This window comes from Trachurus japonicus, chromosome 11 (genome assembly GCF_045865225.1).
Source record: "Trachurus japonicus isolate A0001 chromosome 11, Traja_1.0".
NCBI classification, from domain to species: Eukaryota; Metazoa; Chordata; class Actinopteri; order Carangiformes; family Carangidae; genus Trachurus; species Trachurus japonicus.
Window position 1 is genome coordinate 23,316,563 of NC_140917.1, and position 23,011 is coordinate 23,339,573.

At 40.2% G+C, this 23,011-nt stretch overlaps 4 protein-coding genes across 6 annotated transcripts; 3 read left to right on the top strand and 1 right to left on the bottom strand.

Annotated features, from left to right (window-relative positions):
- Window positions 1-2,581: 2,581 nt before the first annotated feature.
- Window positions 2,582-6,086, bottom strand: rpl14 (ribosomal protein L14). Its single transcript, XM_085791933.1, has 6 exons — window positions 6,002-6,086; window positions 5,343-5,444; window positions 5,165-5,259; window positions 4,606-4,705; window positions 3,368-3,421; window positions 2,582-2,680 (listed from the first exon to the last, which is right to left on the bottom strand). Exons 1-6 carry the CDS (start codon window positions 6,002-6,004, stop codon window positions 2,621-2,623), a joined length of 414 nt encoding a protein of 137 aa, XP_085648059.1. The 5' UTR covers window positions 6,005-6,086; the 3' UTR covers window positions 2,582-2,620.
- A 5,053-nt stretch (window positions 6,087-11,139) lies between these two features.
- On the top strand, window positions 11,140-14,555 carry LOC146978885 (uncharacterized). The gene is made up of 4 exons (XM_085790502.1): window positions 11,140-11,157; window positions 11,906-12,085; window positions 12,224-12,772; window positions 14,544-14,555. The coding sequence occupies exons 1-4, from the start codon at window positions 11,140-11,142 to the stop codon at window positions 14,553-14,555; spliced, it is 759 nt and encodes a 252-aa protein (XP_085646628.1).
- A 1,876-nt stretch (window positions 14,556-16,431) lies between these two features.
- LOC146978886 (uncharacterized) lies at window positions 16,432-19,318 on the top strand. 3 transcript variants are annotated; one of them, XM_085791936.1, is made up of 6 exons: window positions 16,432-16,477; window positions 17,121-17,150; window positions 17,451-17,503; window positions 17,599-17,978; window positions 18,064-18,196; window positions 18,759-19,318. In XM_085791936.1, exons 2-5 carry the CDS (start codon window positions 17,137-17,139, stop codon window positions 18,190-18,192), a joined length of 576 nt encoding a protein of 191 aa, XP_085648062.1. In that variant the 5' UTR covers window positions 16,432-16,477; window positions 17,121-17,136; the 3' UTR covers window positions 18,193-18,196; window positions 18,759-19,318. The 3 variants fall into 3 exon arrangements, with proteins under 3 accessions (XP_085648062.1, XP_085648061.1, XP_085648063.1); XM_085791935.1 differs by having other exon boundaries at window positions 16,460-16,573; XM_085791937.1 differs by having other exon boundaries at window positions 16,460-16,573; window positions 18,064-18,192.
- A 652-nt stretch (window positions 19,319-19,970) lies between these two features.
- LOC146978887 (uncharacterized) lies at window positions 19,971-22,508 on the top strand. Its single transcript, XM_085790503.1, has 4 exons — window positions 19,971-20,116; window positions 20,204-20,327; window positions 20,405-20,578; window positions 21,633-22,508. Exons 1-4 carry the CDS (start codon window positions 20,094-20,096, stop codon window positions 22,506-22,508), a joined length of 1,197 nt encoding a protein of 398 aa, XP_085646629.1. The 5' UTR covers window positions 19,971-20,093.
- Window positions 22,509-23,011: the final 503 nt, after the last annotated feature.

Below are 23,011 nucleotides of genomic sequence, written 5' to 3' on the forward strand. Positions count from 1 at the left end.
ATGCCTGCTGAGTGGCGGTGAGAAGGGGAGGTATGTTGGCATCAAGTCCATGTCCCTGTCCTCTGCACTGAACCAGCTGGGCTATGTTCAAGTGTGTTGTTGTGTGGTGTTTACAGCCTCCTCTCTGAGATGTGGAACACAACCTGTCCCCCTGGTGACAGATCTCTCTCACCATGCTGGTTTGTCTCCACTCTGCTTAAAGATGGTCTGATAATCAGTTGATCAAAAGTTAAGGCCAGTGGTGATAAGCAGCACCTTGTGTGACTTTGAAGTGGCACCTGCTCAGACTGGTAAACACTGTTACACTGGAGAGGAGGCAGCTGTACTCAGGGACCTCAAATCTACCCACTACCCAGGGGGCAAAATCCCAGTTTTTTGAAAAACGGACACGGAGCGTTGTAAAAGGTTTGACACCAGAAATGATATCTAGGAACTTCAAGGATTAAAACCTGGGTGGACAACCCGGTCAACCAGCTGCTGGAAAGCTACAGGGGGCCAAAACCCCTTTCTGGGGTCATTTTGCTGGCGAAATGATGTAAATGCAAATATTTAGGTACTACAATGGCATAAATAGTCATACAACTATAAAACTTGGCAGAGAGTATCTTGACACATAGGGGGAGGCATGAAAAAAAGATTCTGGGGTTTGTTGCAACTCAATTTTAAGATATCACCCTCAACATCCCAAAAAAAGACCAAAAAAAGTACTGTTCGCCTGACAAATTCTCATGAAAATTATTATTTTTCAGCACTTTATGGAGAATATCTATGCTTAACATATATATATAAAATTTCCTTAATTCATAAGCTTCCATTTGAGTCCAAGATAGCCTTTCTACTAGCTACTGGAAAGCTACAGGCTGCCTCCAAACAATGCAACACCTATTGTGAAAAACTGCTAGTTAACTGGCATGATCAGAAACCATTCTATTTCTGGTCTCCCCAAAGTGAACAGATAGATAGAGAAGACCGTTGGCCACAGCAAGTGGGGCTTTTGAGATAGAAAGGCTAGCTTGGTTTCAAATGGAAGCTTATGAATTAAGGAAATTTTCTATATACATGTTAAGCATAGATATTCTCCATAAAGTGCTGAAAAATAATAATTTTCATGAGAATTTGTCAGGCGAACAGTACTTTTTTTGGTCTTTTTTGGGATGTTGAGGGAGATATCTTAAAATTGAGTTGCAACAAACCCCAGAATCTTTTTTTCATGCCTCCCCCTATGTGTCAAGATACTCTCTGCCAAATGTTATAGTTGTATGACTATTTATGCCATTGTAGTACCTAAATATTTGCATTTACATCATTTTGCCAGCAAAATGACCCCAAAACGGGGTTTTAGCCCCCTGTATCTTTCCAGCAGCTGGTTGACCGGGTTGTCCACCCAGGTTTTAATCCTTGAAGTTCCTAGATATCATTTCTGGTGTCAAACCTTTTACAACGCTCCGTGTCCGTTTTTTTGCTTTGCCCCCTGGGTACACAGCGCCTACATCTGTAAGGCTGCTACCTTGGTTTTCTCATCTGGAGTAGAAAGACAAAGGGGTCAAACTCCTCTATTGGCTGAGACTGCCCTCTAGTGCCTGAATGAGAAAAGTGTTGGTAGGAAAAAATGTATAAAACATACTATATCCAGTCATTTGCTTTATACTTCATATACGTTTTTAAATCAGACAATTGTCTCTCACTTTCAGTGCTAAAGTCCTTTATGTGGATTCTTCATAAATCCTAAATTCTGTCAGTATTAAATTATAGGCCAAGATCCAAGTCGATAATCAGCACAGAACATGTCATTATTTAAGTTAATGTTAATGTGACACTTAATAGATTTTAGAGCCAAGCAGAGTCTCTTTGGTTTTAAAATAAATACATTTTAGCTGAACATGTTTCAAGATCAGTATCAGTAAAGAAAAAAAAGCACAGGCCTTGTTTACAAGCCTGATTATTGGGTTCAACTATAGCTGTTGTAGGGAACAGTTGAAATGCCTGGGGATTGCAGTTGACACAAATAATCTTAAGTTTTAAATGCTTTAAAAATGTATATTATCTAGAAATATCTTTTAGAAAACGGTGCGTTTAAAGGGTAAAAACTGAAAGTTTGCACCACGGCAATGTTTGTAAATATGAGTGTAAAATAAATCAAATTGGATGGTTTGGCTGAGAGAAGTCCCTTTCCCCCCTGGTTTATGTTTCTCATTTCTTTTCCTACATTTGAAATGACTACTAAATATGTTTGGCTGCAGGCTGTGGTGAGCAACAGTACTTATATGTTGTTTCATCAGAAAACCAGCAGAGAGCAGCTTTAGGTTTATAATCCAGAGGCAAATATGACCAACTCAACCTGTTACCAGGTCAAACCAGGCTCAGTTACAGCAGCCAACACAAAATATCACTTCTGTCAGAGTATTTCATCAAGTACAAAGAGTAGGTTACACACTCCACTGTCCCTCAAAGATATTTAATTTCCACAAATTTTATGCTTAGGGAGTTGATCAATTTTACAGTTGATAAAGTTCATTCATAGTACATAGAAAATAGGTAGAAAACCCTAGAACTGAGACATCACAGAAAGGAGAAGACACAGTTGAACAATTGAGCAGGAAGTTTATTTTGTGAAAACTGTTCACTTCTTTGCTGCCTCCTTCTGGAGCTTCTTCACCTCATGCTTGATGATTTTGTTCCTCTGCAGAATCAAAGAGAAAAAGTTCATTGATTTAAAAAAATGTACATATAAATATATACACAGACTGCAGCACGGTCACCAATATTCACACAGAGTAATGGATGCTCAAATCAAGTGTCACTGGCTGTTAAATCAAGCCGCAGCCCGGAAAAGTAATCACTTTTCATTTGCCTGCCAAAGGGAGGAGCCTCCACAATGCCACTATTACCGATGCTCACTCACTGGCACAATTAAATCAAACCCAGCCGTTGTTAAATTTATTGGCTGCAGCTGTTTAGTCAGCAAAGTGAAAAGGCACCGACACTCATCACATCATCAGAGCTGATCCAGCATCAGTGAGAGGCCTTACACTCAGTGCACTTTCACCAATAGTCAGGGAGCATCTGGATATGATATTACATAATATCATTACAGCACCTATATTATAGGACATCAATTCATTTGTCAATAAGACTAGTTTGTAAAATGCAACATTTGAAGCTGATAAACAGTAAAAGGATGATTAAGCCTGGTTAAATCATTAATAACAAGGAAGAAGGGTATTTAAGCAGCTACTTCAACATTTGTTTCATAGTATTTTAATAAATATTTTTTCACTTGTTTGTAATAAACAACCAGGCGTCACCTTATCGATCTTGTATTTATGTCAACGGCCCAACAGCTAGTGTGCGTCTGTGTTACACTTACCATCCTCTTGGCCTTCATCACCTTGTAGCGGTCAAAGTCGGACATCTTGGCCCTCTGCAAAGGTAAACAAGAAGATAAAGTCAGTTTTATCAAAACCAAATTCAAGTTTTGGATGCTTTTTTTGTCAGAGAGGGAATCAACGGTGGGTGGGTGTGCTCCGTTTACACCATGCTGGTGTGCAGCAGAGGTCCACAGACCAAAAGGGCAGAGACTACTCGGAGGACGTGGTCATAACATTAAACCTGTCCACCGCTGGAATGGTGCTGGGGTGATGTTTCTTTTTGTAGTTAACCAATTCCACTTTCTGAAGATTAATTATCAGAGAGAGGTAGCAAACAAAACAAGATAACAGGCATCTTCAGATGTAAGTAATCAAGTTTGTAAGAGGGAGCAGCCAGTGCTACACACTTTCAATTCAAGATTTGTTCAAATTCAGTGTAGCTGTTGAGGAAGAGGTGGGTCGCCTCCTCTAAATAAATCACTGCCTGCAGAAAGAGGAGAGGCAGCTATTTCACACATTGTGGATCAGAAGTTTTTTTACTGTTGTCTAGCTCCTGGATAGATCACAAGACCAGAAGGTATCAGGACCTGTCAGGTTCAACCCAGAAATTGACAGTGACTAATCAGCCTCACAAACAATTTGGTTCAGTTTTCAGTGATGCAACTCAGGCTTTACTCCAGGGGAGAAAGTGTGATGAATAATTGATATAGAAAATGCAAATGCCATCAAACTCTGGACTTGTATACACCAGCTGATCCCACATCAAATAGTGGGTCTAAAACTTGTCTGCAGCTGTCAGGTTTTGCTGTGCTACACACCACACAGCTGCTCACATCTCTCCTCAGTTGAGGTGGGAGTTTGTCTTTTTACCTACCCATCACCAACTTTGTCACCATGACAACTTTGGCTTAGAACAACAATAAAGGAAACACTGATGCTGAGTTGGCCAATAAAACTCCAGTGCAACTAAAATTTTCATCCCTCCAAAATAATTACACATTTTCTCCGAGTCAATCTGTGGTACAATAACAGTGAGGCCCTAAAATGAAAACACCCAACACTTTATCTAATTTTAAATATCAGCTGTACAGCATCTAAAAAAAAGATACAAAGCTTGACAAAGCTTACAAAGCAGACACATGAAACTGCAAAACTACTGCTGAAGCACAGACTCTTCTCTGTAACTTCCAACAGTAAACATGTCCATAATGTCCAGCAGCTAAAACACAGTATTTACCTTCTGTCTTGCCTCGATCTTCTTGGCCCAGCTGCTTTGATCCCACTTCTCGTTGACTTGGGCCTTCTCCCAGGCTCTCTTCACAAACTTCTGGCGAGCACTGTGAACCAGAACATCCAGTAAGTACTGACAGACGCACCAAGTAATCATTTCATCACATCACACCATTTGACAAAAGTATTTCTTATACAACTTCCAGGTCCTATTCAAAGCTAGCTCTGTATTAAATGATATGAGTACTGGACATGTGGAGAACTGAGACTGCAGTTGGTGTTCTCTTGTAAGATGGGCTGTCCTTACTGACTGAAGCTATAAAATGTGCAGATCAACATACAGACTGGTAGAACTAGGTGTGTATAGCCTACAACATGTTTACTTATTAATTTAATGCTCCTAACCCATAAAGACAGTCTTTCTGCATATATTGGAGTCTGATAAACAGGTTATTGGGTAGAAAGCACAACAACGTTCACAAATAAGCTCAACATAACTAGAAATATTAAATTAATGTGACATGACAATTTAGATCAGATATATAGAGCTTGTTATTCCCACTCACCTGTGAGGTACTTTGATGACATAGTCTGTGAGCTGCATGCACTTGAAGGGCATGGATTGCCTCTTCACTCCTGTGCAGGGACCATCAACAAGAGCCTGAAAAACAGAGAACCAGTCAATATCACCGAGACACGGCAGAGCACAGCACTTTTCGATACGCCGTCTTCCAGAGCACTCACCCTATTTTGGTCGATGACATCCACGATGGCCACCAGCTTGCCAGCATGGGGTCCGAAAGAGAGGTAGGCAACACGGCCGATCTCAACGAAGCGTTTGAACACCTGAGGAAGACAGCGGACGTCAGAGATAAACGAAGTGGACGTGGACACGGACACAGAGACACAAAACGCGAGCTGTGTGTGTGAGAGTCGACAGTAGGACAGGGTGGAGGCAGGGAGCGACTCCGGCGTGTAACTTAGCGCTGCACAGCTACAGAGCAAATGCTGCGGCCGGCTAACGCTAACTAGCCGGTGCTAATGTTAACGACTTCACAGACTGGGGCGACACTTAACACTGAGCATATAGTGTGTTTAAATATCAAAACATAAGTAGTAAGTGATTTAAGTCAGTGTTGTGAGGACAAAACAAGTGAGACGCGTTAAGCCTCGCCGAGCAGCTCCGGCCCGCTCGGTCTGTTAGACCACGTTGTAGTGCGGGCAGGAGCCGACATCTTACACGCTCTAAGATACAACTTTAAACGTTTGTTACTCTAACGTAGACCCCACATATATGAGTATGGGTGTGTTACAAACACATACGACTCTTGTTGTCCCAGAATAAAGAGATATATTACGAGAATTTCGACTTGGAAATGCCTAAACCCTCATGGCGAACTCACCATGATGGCAGTCCGGAGCAGAAAGGACGTTAGCACTTCCGCCTGCCGCACATACAGCTTCCGCCAACCGCGCGCACATGCGCAATCCGTCCAGAGTTGATGGGTAATAGAGAATATCTTTGATATACTAAATGAACGTCGTAATAAAGCCAGTTTTTGTTGTATACGAGTTCATCTAATAATTTGAGGTTTATGGCAGATTTGAACAATATGTGGAAAATATGTGGAAAATATGCATCAGTCGACAGTCGGCCTGAGAAACTATCTGTCTCACACTCTTTTTATGGTCCCATACTGTTGCTTTCAGACACTGTGGAAAGCCGGTGTGGTGTTCGGTTTAGCAAAATGAAGCTCTAACAGAAATAGGCTACATGACTGACGTTCATTGTATTTTGGAGAATTACAAATCTACCGCAGTGAAGTTAGTTTTAAGTTGGATATTTGACAGGCATTCGCTCCTCCTCAATGGCTATATTAAATATTCATAGAAAATATAAGATGTGTTCAAATGCAATAAAAACAGTGTGTCTCATAGAGGAGGCTGTAACCCCTACCAGAGAAGAGAGTAGCGACACCACCATTGACTCCCGTGGTAAGGGTTTTGCGCCCCGAGTGGCAGGATATGGGTATTGCAAAAGCGCGCAGAAAACTCATTCACTCCAATGCCCACTTGCTTGTAAATGGATGAAAATGGCCGTGTTTTTGTTTTTAGGTGTCTTGGTCATATCAAACTATACTTATAATTTGTTTATTACAAAATGTAGATTGAAACATTAATGTAGAAAACTTTTTTTTTTTTTTTACTCGCCTATGTGTTATTTATCTGTAAAGGGTCCTGATGCTATTAACGTGGGTGATCTATAAATGTCCTTAAATTAATATCACACTTGCTCATTCACCAACAATGCAGATGTCATTTCTTGGGCGCTTTTGCAATACCCATATTCCGCCATCAGGAGGCGCTTCCATTGAACCAATGCGTGTCGTTACTCTCTTTTCCAGTGCTCTACCCCTACCATCCTGTGTTGATTTTGAGCCAACAGGTCACATGACCTGGGATTTATTGAGCTATAATGCTCATATTTACAGGATAAAATATATTAAACATTCATATAAAATACTACATGTGTTTAAATGCAATAAAAACAGGTGTGTGTCATAGAGGAGGCTTAGCCCTACCATCCTTTATTGATTTTGAGCCAACAGGTCACATGACCTGGGAGTTATTGAGCTATAATGCTCATATTTAGGCCTACAGTATAAAATATATAATAAATTCATGTGACCTGTTGGTTCAAAATCAACACAGGATGGTAGGGCTAAGCCTCTTCTATGACACACACCTGTTTTTATTATTGCATTTGAACACATGTAATATTTTAGGCTATATGAATTTTTAATGTAGCCTATTTTATACTGTAAATATGAGCATTATAGCTCAATAACTTCAAGGTCATGTGACCTGTTGACTCAAGATCAACACAGGATGGTAGGGCTAAGCCTCCTCTATGACACACACCTGTTTTTATTGCATTTAAACACATTTACTATTTTATATGAATTTTTATTATATTTTATACAGTAAACGTTAGAGCTCAATAACTGCAGGTCATGTGACCTGTTGACTCAAAATCAACACAGGATGGTAGAGCTAAGCCTCCTCTATGACACACACATGTTTTTATTGCATTTAAACAAATGTAATATTTTATATGAATTTTTAATTTATTTTATACAGTAAATATGAGCGTTAGAGCTCAATAACTCCCAGGTCATGTGACCTGTTGACTCAAAATCAACACAGGATGGTAGAGCTAAGCCTCCTCTATGACACACACGTGTTTTTATTGCATTTAAACACATGTAATATTATGAATTTTTAATGTAGGCTATTGAGAAGGAGCGAATGTCTGTCAAATATAACTAACTAACTTCATTGCGGTTACAAATCTTTCATTTATAGCAGTAGTAGCCTAGTTGTTTGTTCTTTTGGTGGTACAGTGGCGAGATGTTTGTTTTTTTCATTCATGCGCATTTGACCAACCATACGAATCTTGCCCTTTTATTTATTATTTATTTTATTTTATTTTTTTAGAAATGTTAACCGATGGCAAGCAGGAAAATGACCAGCAGGTGTCGCATTACTGTAATTACTGTAAAGGGATAGTTCACCCAAAATTCAAATTTCACTCATTATCTACTCACCCTCATGTCGACTAAGGGTTGGGAGAAGTTTCTTTGTCCAAAAAGACACACCAAAAAACATCCAAATACCTCCATAGTGCTCGTCTGTAATGTCCCTCTTGTATTGAAGCCCCAACATGAGAAATTGTTCCGAAAAAAATTAAATAAGTAGCCTATATGTTTTAAGCTTAGTAGCTTTAGTAGTTTGTAGCAGAAGCTCCCAGTGTTGCTCTGCCGGAATCTCGTGCGATTTGCGGAGCCGTGAACTGGGTGTCAATGCAAATCGCGTGAGATTTGGATGAACCAGGAAGAGCAGTGCTGGGAGCTTCCGCTACAAACAAGCTTAAAACATATACTTATTTAATTTTCGGAACAATTTCTCATGTCGGGGCTTCAATACAAGAGGGACATTACAGACGAGCACTATGGAGGTATTTGGATGTTTTTTGGTGTGTCTTTTTGGACGAAGAAAAGTGAGCTCCGTTCGCAACCGTCATATGGACATGCAGTGTTGCGCCGAGCCCCGCTGTAACTCAGAGAAGGCCGGAGGACTCTGAAACTTCTCCCAGCCCTTAGCCGACATGAGGGTGAGTAGATAATGAGTGAAATTTGAATTTTGGGTGAACTATCCCTTTAAACTCAACACACCCGAAGCAGCTACATGTATAGTGAATAGTGATCGCACATCGCCCATCAGTGTGCAGGTGGGCGTCATTATCTTTGATTCAGGGATAAAAGTAAGGTTGCCAATTTGAAACTTTAAAGCAGAAGTAAGCGATCCGGTCGTTTTGGCTAACTTCTTGTCAGCCGACGGTGTTAGCAGCCCCCGCCCTCGTCATGGATCTATTGGTCCTCGTCCCCACGTCACCACATTCACGCGCATCCCTTGGCTGCACACACAGCCCTTCATGCCGTTCTCTCTCCTCATTGGATAAAGGTTGTTAGGATACAAGGAAGTATACAAGAAGTTTTCTCCTTGGCTTACAGCAGAGCAGAGTGACTGACAGACCCGTGTTTCGGACCAAACACTCTGTAAGTGATTGCTGTTGGAAGATATAACTACTTAAAGCTTCAGTTGGTAACAATTATTCAGTCATATTTGCTGGAACTGTCACTATATTCTGATGGTCAGACATTAAATGAGTAATTTAGGACAAAATCCAACTCCTCTGGCTCCACCTACAGCCTGTAATCGTATTTGCCAAAATCCACCGCGCCCGACGATTCTCCACCAGTCAGGTAGAGGGAGCAGGAGGAGCAGCCAATCGCCGCTCCTACACGTCGTGCTATGGATACGGTACATCTTCTGTGGGTGCGTTTATGGCTACTTTGTGTGTGTCTGTGTGTGTGTGGGGCGCTTGGCAGAGGCAAAGACGGTTTATAAACTCTTTGGCAGAGGTTCATAAAGGGACCTGACGGAGTATTGTCTTGAAATTTCCGACCAAGTCGCGGAGTTTACTTTCACTTTCGTCAACTTACCAACTGGAGCTTTAAGACTTATATTAACACAAATATTCCGCTTACCTCTGCTTTAAATGAAGCTACGTTATGTCATATTATTGTGACACACCACAGCTCTTGAGTCTGATCATCTTCATAGTTTAACTATCTCACAAACCATTTCACTGTTTACTCTGACTCTTCTTGAAGTATGCATGAGCTCATGTGCCTAAAGACTCAGTTCCAAACAAACATCCAGTCATCTATGTGCTGCATCTGTGCTGAGCAACATCCATCCCTTTCTCTCTGTTGCTGTTCTCTCTCCAGGAGTCATTGGGTGAGAAGCTTTGCTTTTTCTTCTGTTCATAAGGACTGAAAAATAGGCACAAACGTTTGAGGCTTTGGAAAATAGTAGCATCTTGGCTACCACCTGCGAGAGGTGCCACTAGGACTGGAGTCATCCAACATGATGGTCTTTGGGCAGGAAAGAAATGAATCAGTGGGTCAGTTAAAGGTTGGAGACCTCTCACCAGGGATCTTCTGGGAAAAGTTGAGCTTGCCAAACAACAGTATCACAAGAACACATGGCATCTGATTAAAGGTGGCAAGACAGTAAAAGATAAAGCTCTTGCCTTTCTGGGGGTCCCTTTCATAGTTAGCCTAAAAGTTGGCCTCAAAGGTCAACTTTGTTGCACAAGAGAAAAATCAATCCATCCATCCATCCATCAAACTAATAAAGATATGTTTTGAGTTCATGTTTGAGTCTTTGTATTTTGTACAAATGTTAGAGTCTTGTGTTCTTGGTCTAAATACTCTTAATTCCTACCAGAATTTAGCATGTGATGGGTGCATCTGTCCTTCCCATTTGTTTCTTCTGCCACTCCTCGTACATTCACACAGTGACAGCGAAACCTGAGCAAACCAGTTCTAGCTAGTACGTCAGTAAATCTGTACATATTTTGAATTCATCCAGTGGATGAGAGGAGGTCCTTTGCTTCTCTCTTTGTTTAATTTACCCTACAGGAAAACAAAAAACAAAACAAAAACCTATAAACTTGGGATTAATTTGGACTTGATCTAAACATAGGCTACTAGTAATCAGTGCTACTTGCAGATTTGTCCTCGTGTATGGACAAAAGAAAGAAAACACAACAATAGCTACCTGTATGATGCAAGACATCACTGTTGAACTGTCCCCATCTCATTCACCATCTGTGTCTTCCAGGAGGATGACAACCCAGATTCAACCAGATACAATGAGTCTCCATGTCCACCTCTTAATGTCATCCTGGGAGTATCATGGTCGCTGCCTCGTGTGCTCCGAGGACGATCTTACAGTTGATGCTATTATTAGCTGCTATTCAGGGAGGAAAATCTTTGAAAGAATAATCAAACTTCCAAAGAGTGTCAAGTACAAAGCAGCAAGTGTGACGCAATGAAATTATGTGCCTCCTTGTAGGCTACATCATGTATTTGTTTGGACTGTAAGGATGAAATCAACAAATTTCCCCTAAATGCCAGTCTCCAAGCAGGTGGGAGACTAAAGGTAAGGTTTCAAAAAGTATAAGCATCACACCCAAACATAAAGGCAGAAACAGAAAACTCTTTGTCTACCTCATGCAGATATGAATTCATGCTGGAGTCCTGAATTTCCTGTTCGTGATGTAAACATTAAAGCCATACTCCACCCAGGACTCTTTACATGAACTGGTTCCATAACATTCCAGTCGAACAAGCAACATCATCACTTCGTCATCCATTCAGCGATTCACAGGTAATAATCACAATTTGGTTTCACATTACATTAAGAAATCAGGAGGAAGGGAGGAGCCTAACTTCTCTCTCAGTTTCATTTACCTGTAACCTACAATGGTGAGTAGCTGCTTTTATATTGTTTAATTTGTATTTGTAAAAATGTGTAGTGTATAAGTGTTGTAATGTGTCATGTATCCTTTCCATTTCAGGATAATCAACAAATAAATAACAGGTGAGTCAAACTGATTTAAACAAACACAAAGTAGTTAAAGATGTGTTTTGCTTCTCACTTTTCTAAACGGATGTCTTGTGATTTTAGAGGAGAAATTACAGAGAGTGAGGCTGCTTTTAGAGAAAATTCCACAAAAATTATCAGTGAAATGTTGGAACTGAATTACAAAACACGGGGACATTTTTCAGAGTTGGTGGATGAGGTAAGTCTGATGGAGGCAAATTTCCTGTTTTTGGACTTCATGTTTGACACTGTTGCGTATTTTGTGTGTGACCTGTGTTTTGACTTTACAGATTTTTCACAGCATCTTCTTTTTGGGAAAGATCAATTTCCCAGACTTTTCCACAAATGACATTGAGATTGAGAATAAGTACTATACGTTAGAGCAGTTGAGAGATATCTTCTCAAATGCTTTTGACAAATATTCCTCTCACCTACCCCGGCGAAGTCCCATTTCCTGTCTGCTGGAAATGGTAAGGCTAGATTATAGATTATATTGTCACTTTAACATATTCAAATAGTACAGTTAATGACTAATGGAGCTCAATATGCAGTGAACAATACTGTGTTTGTGGGGATCAAACCAACTTGATATTTGTTATTTCTTGCAGATTGTCAAGGCGACAGGACAATGGAAAGAAAGCCAAATAATAGAGAAGCTCCAACAAATCTATGATAAACTGCAGAGGGATTCCATACCACATCTCATCTCGTCAACCATCTGTGTCTCTCAGAAGGATAAGAGCCCACATTCAATCAGACACTATGGAGTCTCCATGTGCACTGCTGGTCGTGATCCTGGGCGGATCATGGTTGCTGCCTCCTGTTTAGGAGGCTGGGACAGTTGCGTAGCTGATGCTGTCATGACCTACTATCCAATTAAGAGAAAGAAATCATACTTTGATGGAACGATCACACTTCCAGAGAGTGTCAGGTGTCAGACGTTCAGTCTCAGCACAGGAAATGAAATGCCTCCTTGCAGATCATGTGGGAATTTGTTTGGTTTCGACACAGCTGAAGAACAGGTGTGGCCTTATGGCAACTGTGCTGAAGTTGAGAGCCTGAGCAATTTGCTTGAAAAAGAGGAACAAGTTAAAAGGGTAACAATGCTGAATTCTACAATGCGGACAGAGGAAAACAGGCAGAGGGCTAAAGAGGAGGTGAGTGCAGCTCTAAGGGGATTACTGCATAGAAGGAAATTTAGATTACTGAATAAAAGTAAATTTGAGTTCTACACCCCGCAGAAAGCGCAAGCGGTACAGCACAGAAAGAGGAAATTTGATGAAGAGTAAAAAATCTAACTGGGGGGCGGTGCGTGGCGCAGTTGTTAAAGTGGCCGCCCCATGTAGAGGCTACAGTCCTCAACGCAGGCATCCCCGGTTCGAATCCTGCGTCGGGCAGACCTTTCCTGCATGTCATTCCCCCTCTCTCTGCCTCCGTCTTTTCTGTCTATCTCACTATGTGCTATCCAATAAAGGCAAAAAGGCCAACCCCCCCCCCCCAAAAAAAAAAAAATCTAACTGGATATTAGTGTTGATTTATCCTTTTCAAGAAAGTTGTAAAAGAAAATCTTGTATTTGTTAGTGAATTTTGAAGAAAGCCAGTGCATTATTTTTGAGGAACTTGTAAGAATATGCTTCAGGGGTATTATCTGAATTATATTATCAGATAAGATTAAATGGATTATATTTCATTTTTTCTTTTAAGTGTAACATTTCTCTGCCAAGATTTATCTGGTGTATGGAGTTTATCTGTAGTGATCTGTTTGACCAGTAGATGTCATGATTGGGCTGTATAATCGGATCAATTATAAAGTGTGTGTGTGTGTGTGTGTGTGTGTGTGTGTGTGTGTGTGTGTGTTTTAATACTCTCATTGTAAATGTGTGTCACCATTTCTTTATACTCTCACCTTTATGTAACTTAAAGTTTGTGTTTATTTTGAAGGTGGACTTATTCATATATCTTGATATCATAATGGGTCTTATTGTGATTTGTTACAAACATGTATGGGCTTTTCTTGTATGCAAAAATAAAGTGTAATATCTCCCCAACTTCATTTCTGTGTCCTGACAACACACTGCTAAAATGCAAGGACTTATACATTGGGGAAACTAAACAACCTTTAAAGCAGAAGTAAGTGATATATTTGTGTTAATATAAGTCTTAAATAGTTATATCTTCCAACAGCAATCACTTACATAGAGTGTTTGGTCTGAAACACGGGTCTGTCAGTCACTCTGCTCTGCTCTGAGCCCAGGAGAAAACATTTATCGTATCCTACAGTTTTTATCCAATGAGGAGAGAGAACGGCATGCAGGGCTGTGTGCAGCCAAGGGACGCCGTGAATGTGGCGACGTAGGGACGAGGACTGTTATGGTGCGTTCAAGGAAACTCGTATTTTTCCGACCGTGAAGTCATACCAGTTCGATCTGGTACGAGTTCACCGGTCGGAAGTTACGAGTGGCCGTTATAGTGACTTTCACCGGTAAAACAGGTCGGAAAAACATGAGTGGGTTGCCTGGAACGCTACAAAGTCGTAAGTTGTGACTTGAAGCTGTAATTTACGATTTCAAAAGCCTGCCTGGAACGCAGCATTAGCGAAAACGACCGGACCACTTACTTCTGCTTTAAACAAACGCATGGCCCACACAGAAGGGCAAACTCCTCAGGTCCAGTCTCAGCTGTCTATTCCCATCTAAAGGAAAAGGCACACTCCTTTTAAGACAGACCCCCTCCCCTGTTAAGGGTTGTTTTTTTTTCCACAGATCGCTCCTTTTACTCCTCTTTCGAAACATCTGTCCTCTCTGTCCAGAATCTTGACATTGCTGAGACACCACCTATCTCCCATTTACAATGTGGCTCTTGCTCTTTCATCTGTACCAATCAGGGAGAATCAACAATTAATGACCCTCAACGATTGTCGTTCACCAGGGGTACACCTGACCCTAACAACTGTTAGTAACGACTGTCGCTCACATGGGATACCAACAGAGGTCAAGTGGAACCAGTACTTTCACAGGTACTTTGGTGAACACAACCACAGAGGTTAAGTATCTGGGTCTTACTCCACTGTCTTGGTCAGACTACTAGTGAGACCGATGCGTACAAACTGATGAAGCCCCTTGGATAAGTGGCGAAACATCTTCGATTCAATTTCAGAGAGCGAGAACAATGACCTGGATGAATGAGAATATTCATAGACACACTGCTAAAACCCTCGACTAGCTGTCCTTTCACCTTTCAAACAGTCACTTAAGAGGCTTAAGATTTTTTTTCTGACAGATCTTGAATTAGAAAACTCTATTGAGCCAGATGATAGAAGCCGCCTCATCAATCTGTAAGACTGCCTGAAAGACATTAAATCCTGGATGTCCTCTAACCCTAACCCGTCCCTTGCTACTTATTATTATACTATTTATTACAACTAGTATAAAAAGAAGCAAATAAGAATAAAAAGGATCGTTTTACAGAGCCCAGGGCCAAAAGTTTCCCTGACAGCAACACGCAGCTGTGTCAGTTCACAAAGTCTGACAACCTCTCTTTCCCTGACCCGGTCTTTTATATTTTACACAAATGAAGCTTATCAAATGTAGGTTGAGTCTTTTTTGATCGGTCCATGATGCTGTCATCCTCCTCATGTTATCTGACTCCACAGTTGCCTGCCTCCGTGTCAGCTTTGGTCATTCTGCAAACGTTAAAGAAAAGAGACAACATCCTGTTCTGCTTCCCTCACCACTTCTTCTGCAGCACCCTGAGATTAATTTTCCTCATAAGAAGTTGTTTATTTCAACATATATGCTCAAACCTGTTCTTCTCTCTCTAAAGTATATCTCTTCACACTGTGTTCTTTCAAAGAGTTACAGCACTTAGCACTAAAACATCACATCACACATGATTACTACTTCTATTCATTTTTTTAATCATCCAATCATTCATTATCTAATTATCTTATTATATTAATACAAATCACACAACTCAGGGACACTTTCTCTAATCAGATCACTACTCTAGATGGCATCACCCTGACCTCTACAACTATGAGGAACCTTTGGCGTCATTTTGACCAGGACCTTTCCTTCAGCTCCCACATAAAACATGTGACTCACTCTTTTGTTAACCATTTTCATGTTTTGCATATTCTGTGCTAAAACTGTTTTCTCGTCTGTAAGCAACATCTATTGCACGTCTGCCCATCCTGGGTGAGGGATCCCTCCTCTGTTGCTCACCCTGAGGTTTCTCCAATTTTTCCCTGTTAAAAGGGTTTTCTATGGAGTTTTTCCTCGGGGTCTAAGGCCAGAGGATTGTTATGATGCTATACCCTTTTTTTTACCCAACAAACTGTTGGGCTATGCAAATAAAATTGCCTTGCCTTGCCTATTGATCTGAACAGGCATAGGAGAGAACAAACTGACTGTAGAACTAACCTTTTCTTTACTAGAACAGCAGCCTAACTGATTCTGAGCCAGATAGGTAGCAGGATATTTTTGGTTGTGAGTAAACTGAGATTTTACATTGCAGATGATGGGTGTGTTGATAAGGTGCACGTCCATCAACATCCTTAGGAATCTAGGTTTTTAACACTTCCTCCAAGTGTCATGACTGGCTAGGTTACAGTGAACTGTGTTTGTCCATAATCTCCTTTTCTAAGTTTGCATTCTGACTATACAACTGAAATGCTGAACACACATTAAAAAACAGTAAACACTAACAGAGTGAAATACGGTGTAGTGAGTCTTGACTGAGTCATATAATCACGTGACTGCATGAAAAAATAAGACGTGGACACGAGCTGCAGCGGAAACACCCGAACATCGCCGATTTACGGTGCGGAGCGTCGTCGTCACACGGAACAACACAACGGGCTGGTCAGTAGGCTGAAAGGAGTTGTTTATAATGAACATGTTCATCAGAGGCATGGATGTATTGTTATTATCGATCAGAGGGCTCTGTAGGAACGTGTGGTAGGTGATGCAGACTGATGACGCACTTTACGGAGTTTAATGGAGTCGTGTTGTGAAAAATAACCTAAATCTTATCACTAATTTCTGTTTGAGGTAACGTTAGAGTTGATCGTGTAAGTTCATTAGTTTAGCCTACGTCAAATAGCTAACAGTGGCCTCTGTTGTTTGTGTCATTCTTGTTAGTTTCGTTTTAAAACACCTCCCGTTACTTTCGTTTTTGCCGTAGCCTATCGGTGAATAGGTGGCTGTTAATGATGATTTAGAGTAAAGTGCATGATACGTTTTTTGCAGTCTCTTAATCAGTTTAATAACCTACTTGATTAATTGAATTGGAGTTAGACTGGCTATACATTTTCTCAACCCCTTAAGCCTACCTTACACAGTTGATTTACCAAGTTCTATTGGAAATTGCATTTTACAGCATAATCTATTGTCTTACGAATACATTATAAGAATTCGTAACACAATTAGATTTATCCTCATATGAAAGTAGGCTATGTGCATTTTTCCAGAACTGCTTTAATGACATGTAGCTATGTTTTTCTAGGTGACAGAGAACCAGGATGGCTGGAGTCAGGTAGGCCTACCTGTCAAGACCATTTTATTTTTGTTCAGAGAGGTAGAAATGAAAACTCATGTAGGACAAGATTGATGTGGGCAAATGTTCAGGGTTAGGATCCACTGTGGACAGAGCACTTAGGCTACTTCAACAATATATAAAACCTTTCTAATCAAAAAAGACTTGGAAATCTTTTTTCTTACATTACACCTTTATTTTCCTTGTTCATGTTAGAGCTGTCAAAATAGTATTTTTACGTTCACAACCTGCCATTTTTACTGTCACTACTTTTGTAACTTTCTGTCTCTTGTCCTTCAGTGTGGCCGATCGCTTTGTTATGCCTGATATGCAGCAATGCAACAGAGCAGAAGGTTGTCTACACATCTTCCCCCCACACACTCTGATAACCTTGTTGTTAAACCTTTTATAATTCACCTTTTCACACATTTCTCATCTCATGTTGCAGGTGCAGCTTACCTGGAATGGGTGTCAAACCTTGTGTCAAGACAGAAAGACGAGATTATAAAATTGAATAAGCCAGCTGGTGCTGTATTGAAAGTAGCAGGGCTTGAAGACACCGTGTACCGTGGGAACCATGATGAGGTGAACGGGTGGGAGAAGTTCTACCTCCCCGATGTAGTGAACATGCAGGTTTTAGGTGTGGTGGGGGGCACCTCATGTCCATGTGAGCAGCTTGTTGTGATGACCTGTGAGGACAAAAAGGTGTACGCCTACGATGGAGAGGCCCTGCATCTGGTGGCTTCAGACATGCAGGAGCTGTTTGATGAGGGAATGGAGTATCCAGCATCCACAAACTATTACCGTGGAGAGGCCTTCAAAAATATGGTGAGAAGTTACATCATTCACAGGGACTCGTGAAAATGACTGATCGCCTGTGCTGACAAATGTTTATTTTTCTGCTGTGATCTAGACTCAGGAGGACTGGGAAAAGGTGAAGAAGGGCCCAGTGGGAAGGAAGCTGGAGGAAGACCATCAAAAACTGGTTCAATCAAAAAAGGCTGCATTTTTGGCAAGTCTCAAAGGAGCAGGACACAGATAGGTGGGTGTTCGTCTGGATGTGATACTGAATATCAACATTATAGTATTAAAGATTAAAGCATAATTCCTGAATGAAGTTGCTTCGAACTTGCAAAGGCCCAAAGTAGCACATGTAAAGTTAAAGAAAAGCCTGTTTCTGTCTGTGTGGAGCCCAGTGAATAACTCAATGTTTTAATTTTTTTTTTTTTTATAACTTTTATTTATAGAATGCAAGTCACATACCAGTGTATAGAAAAATGCAATGCCTTTTTTTCAACATTTTACAAACTTAGATGAACACTGCCCCCCAGACCCATGAACCTCTTGTATAATTTAAGTGTTAACCTTGGCATAGCCTATATTTATTATTGAGTTGACCAAAAGAATCACAGATGCCTGCTATAGAGATACATAGTCATGAGTCATGAGGCTGGAGCCAAACTGACACAGGGTGTGGGTGGGGTAGCCTACACCCTGGTCATGTCCCAAGTCACCTGCAGGGCCAATATATAGAGACAAACAGCCTCACACAGTGAATACCTGATAAATACATGGTAATTATATGTTTGTTTGTTTGTTTTTCTTTAGGTTCTGGTGTTGCCCAAAGTAAAGGATGTGTTTCCAAAGCCTTCATCATTCATCATTTAATCAACAGATCAACAGAAATCATCATAATCAAAAATAAAATGCACTCTGTGTATGAAATAGCATGTTAATGATGTTTCCTCCTCAGACATCGCATATTTACTACGGATGTGAAAGCGATGTTGGGTGCCTGATCTGATCCAGAGTTTTCCATCCTGCATGTGCTACTTAGATGATAAGTAAGGGTATTAACAGTTCAACATTTCATGTCAGTTGTCTCCACCTGCTTCTGTTAGTTAAAGTTAAACATGTGTAATTTCCGAGTGAGTGAATGTGTAGTTCTGTGGACTGTGGCAAACAGCCAGAGAACACTGACTACAAAGGAAGCAGGAAAACTCCACCCACATGTAAAAAAAAACTGCCTCACTGACAAAAGTGGCTTCATGTAATTGAAGTTTGAATTCCTGCTGTTTAGAAACTTTGCTGCTTATTTTGTGCCATAATCTATATACTCACAATAAAATGTGCTCACTACAGTAAGTGATTAAATTACATAATTAAGACCTATTTGTGTCAGTGTCCTCTTCTTAAACTACAAAGTCTTCCGTTTCATTCTTCTCCACTCCTAAAAGATCTGACCTTATTTTGCTCATGAAACTGATACCACAACAGATATGTCTTCCACCTACAGTAATTAACATTTAATGACTTAAGTTATATCTACCCTCTGTTAGATTTCTGCAACATCCAGATGCTGTTTTACACTGAGTTTATACTGATCATGCTCAAGTTTATATCAGGCCTTCAGGATAGTTGGATCGACACAGGAAACCTGTTACCACAGATAATGGCGCGAGCATGGCACTGTGCTAAAAGGAAGAGAGCAGAGAAGACCTTTACGCACATCTTCAATCTGGAAAAATACATGTTATCAGTCATGTTCAGAGTTTAAATGAGCTTCTATTAAAAATGCTTGCTTATCACATGTCAAAGTCCTGGTTTTTCAGTATAGCTGGCTGGTTGTGTTACTGGAATACTATGGTACATCAGTATAGGGTGCTGCTGCCTCACTCATCAAAGTCCATAACAGGCTGGTTGTTACTGGAAGTCACATGTTAGGCTACATCAGTGTAGGGCGCTGCCTCACACTGATTTTACTTTCTCTTTCATTCTTACACTGCGGCAGAGACGTTCTGTATAAGGACTTTGACTGCAGCGATGGTGAGTAGCCGCTTTCTCCTGGTACTGACACTATCACCACTAAACTCTGTGTTGAAATCCTGATTTTAATCATGTCTTGTGTGATTTATCTAATTGTTGTCATGTATTTTCCCCCAGATGACTGAGGCTGAGCAGAAGAGGTGAGTGAGCTGATTCTGCTGCACTGCAAGTTATCACTGCTGTGATGTGTTTGTGACTTACAATGAAACTTTATTGGTATTTTGTAGACAAGAAGAATTTCTGAGAGATCAAAATGCTGTTAGAGAAAATGCCTTCAACATCATCGTGATGATGCTGGATTTGTATAACCAAATTCCAAGAAGTAGGCCTACTAAACATTTAGTGGATGAGGTGGGTTAGACTGGATTTTATTTTTTAAATCGTATACGTAATTTTATGATTATAAATTTACATGTGTTATTTTACAGATACTTCACTGCATCTTCTTCCTGGGACAAGTCAACAAGATCCGCTACAAGGAAGAGGAAATCATCAATGACGAGGAGATGTTGACAGAGTTGAAGAAGGAATACCCTCGGCCTTTTAAGTTTTACTCCACTCAGCTGCCTAAGCGGAGTCCATTCTCCTGTGTCATGGACATGGTAAGATATTGATCTAATATGGACTGTGTGTTACACTGTAGAACTTCATTTTTCCTGCCTTTTAATCAGACTTCATTTCTACAGCACCTTTTATACAAGTAAATAAAAGTAGTTTACAGAAGACCGAAAGGCTAACAACAAATATTAAAACAATTCATCATCAGATGTTTGCAAGAAAAATAAAATAGTAGAACAGATCAAATTTGTTGACATAAATCAAAAGCACCAATACTGGAAAAAAACAAATATAATAGTACATACTGTATAAATAAAGAGACTTTCACTCCAAGCTAGAATGATAAATTCAGCTTTGTTCTAATGTTAAATATGTCACCTCTTACAGCTGCTCTCACAACACCCTACATTATTAACCTTCCACAGCTCAGACTGATTGTCACATATGATAACAGTATGTAAAGTGGTGCAAACTGAAATGAACAGCAACACATCATCACATTTAGCTCTATTGAAAAGTGATTACTGGTCACCTTTTCTTTTTCTTTTTTTTCTACCCGACTTACACATGTGTTTATTTTTACATTGTACAAGTAAAGTATGCCTTTATTTATCCCACGACAGGGAAATTTGCAGGGTTACAGCAGCAGTACATACAAACAAACACATTCACACATGCCGTGCACACTGTGGTGGACTGGTAAAAAAATATATAAATATACATTTTTATAAATATAGGGCAACCAAGATATTAAAAGAAATATAAAACCATATATTAAAATGTATACACACTGTAGGTTAAAGGAAACACCAAAATATCCACAGAAAAATCCAGGCTCAACAGTGTTTTTTTTTTACTCGCATTTTTGTTCTTTTGTGACTCATTTCTTTATTTGAGCCTTAAAATATAGTTAATATTTAATGTTTTTTTATTGTTGTTGTTGTTTTGTGACACAAGGAAAACATGAAAAAAGACCATCCATTAGTCTTGTGTCAGACCCTTTGTATCCACATGTGAAGACTGGGGTCAGACTTCCGAAACCACTTGGCTAAATTGTCCAGCAGCTGTAAAAATCTTCATATGTGTAACTACTTCCAGATTGTGATGCTGGAAGGACCAGAGAATGAAAACCAAATAAAGCAGAAGCTGAGGGATATCGTCAGAGACCTAAAAGTGAATAAGGACCAAACAGTGGAAACCCTGGAAGATATCGTCGCACAGCTGAGAGAACGAATGGATCTGGGCCAAATAAAGGAAAGTCTGATGGATATCATCAGACAGCTGGAGGAGGAACAGATAACTGTGGGCCAAATACAGAAAAGTCTGAGGGATATCATCAGTGAGCTGGAAGGAAAAATGAAAGTGGACCAAATAAAGAAGAGTCTGATGGATCTTGTCAACAGGATGGGAAAGCAGTTTCTGATGTCTACCACCATGTGTGTCTCTCAGCCTCCCAACAGTGCTAACAAGTACTACTACGGAGTCTCCATGTCCACTACAGGTCCAAATCCTGGAAGAATTGTGATAGCTGCTGCCTGTTTGAGCAATTGGGATGGTTATGTAGCTGAAGCAGTGATGGCCTACTCAAGGGAAGAGAAAAAGAAAGGGACAGATGACAATCGAGATTTTAATGGAACAATCACATTTCCAAAGGGTGTCAAATGCCAGGCCTTTAGTCTGTCCACTGGAGATAAAATGAAGCCTTGTAAATCCTGTGGGGAATTATTTGGTTTGCAGACAGATGAAAAAAAGGGCTGGGTTTATGGCAACTGTGCTGAAGCTGAGAGCCTGAGCAATCTACTTAAGAATGAGCAAGAAGTTAAAAATCAAATCAAAAGAGAAGATTCTGAGTACACACCTCAGAACAGGCAAAGGAACAGAGAGAGTATGATTGAATACCTCAAACAAACACTAAGTACAGTTCAATTCGAGAAATGGCGCACTCCGACCTACTACACTCCACAGAATGAATAGTCTAAAGGAATACTGAAGTAAACCGGCTGTGATCTCTATATCATAAAGTGGTCTGATATAACCTGTCAGTAGGGCCATATTACTGTAATACTTTTCTGTACCCTGGGCAACAAGACTCAAGGGCCCACCCCAAAGCAATGATCACAAAGATCACAAAGTCAATAATATTATATTTCTAATAAAAATAATATTTCTATAGGCTACTAACAAATCAGGCCTCTGCATGAACCAGTACAGAAGTACAATGGCCTCATTGTATTGACAGATGCACAAATGTTTCACATAGTTTTGTGCAATAGATCTGTCACAGAACTTACACAGAAATTATTAAATGTTTCAATGTGTGAAATGAAGAAGATAGTGCTAGTCTGTTCAGCATGCAAACATCATCATAAGGGACACTTAACTTCAAACCAGTGTGTGTGTGTGTGTGCAATTGTGCTACAGTTTGAAATTCTTGAATATCACCACCATTGCCATAAGCAGGCAACTACTGTTATGGA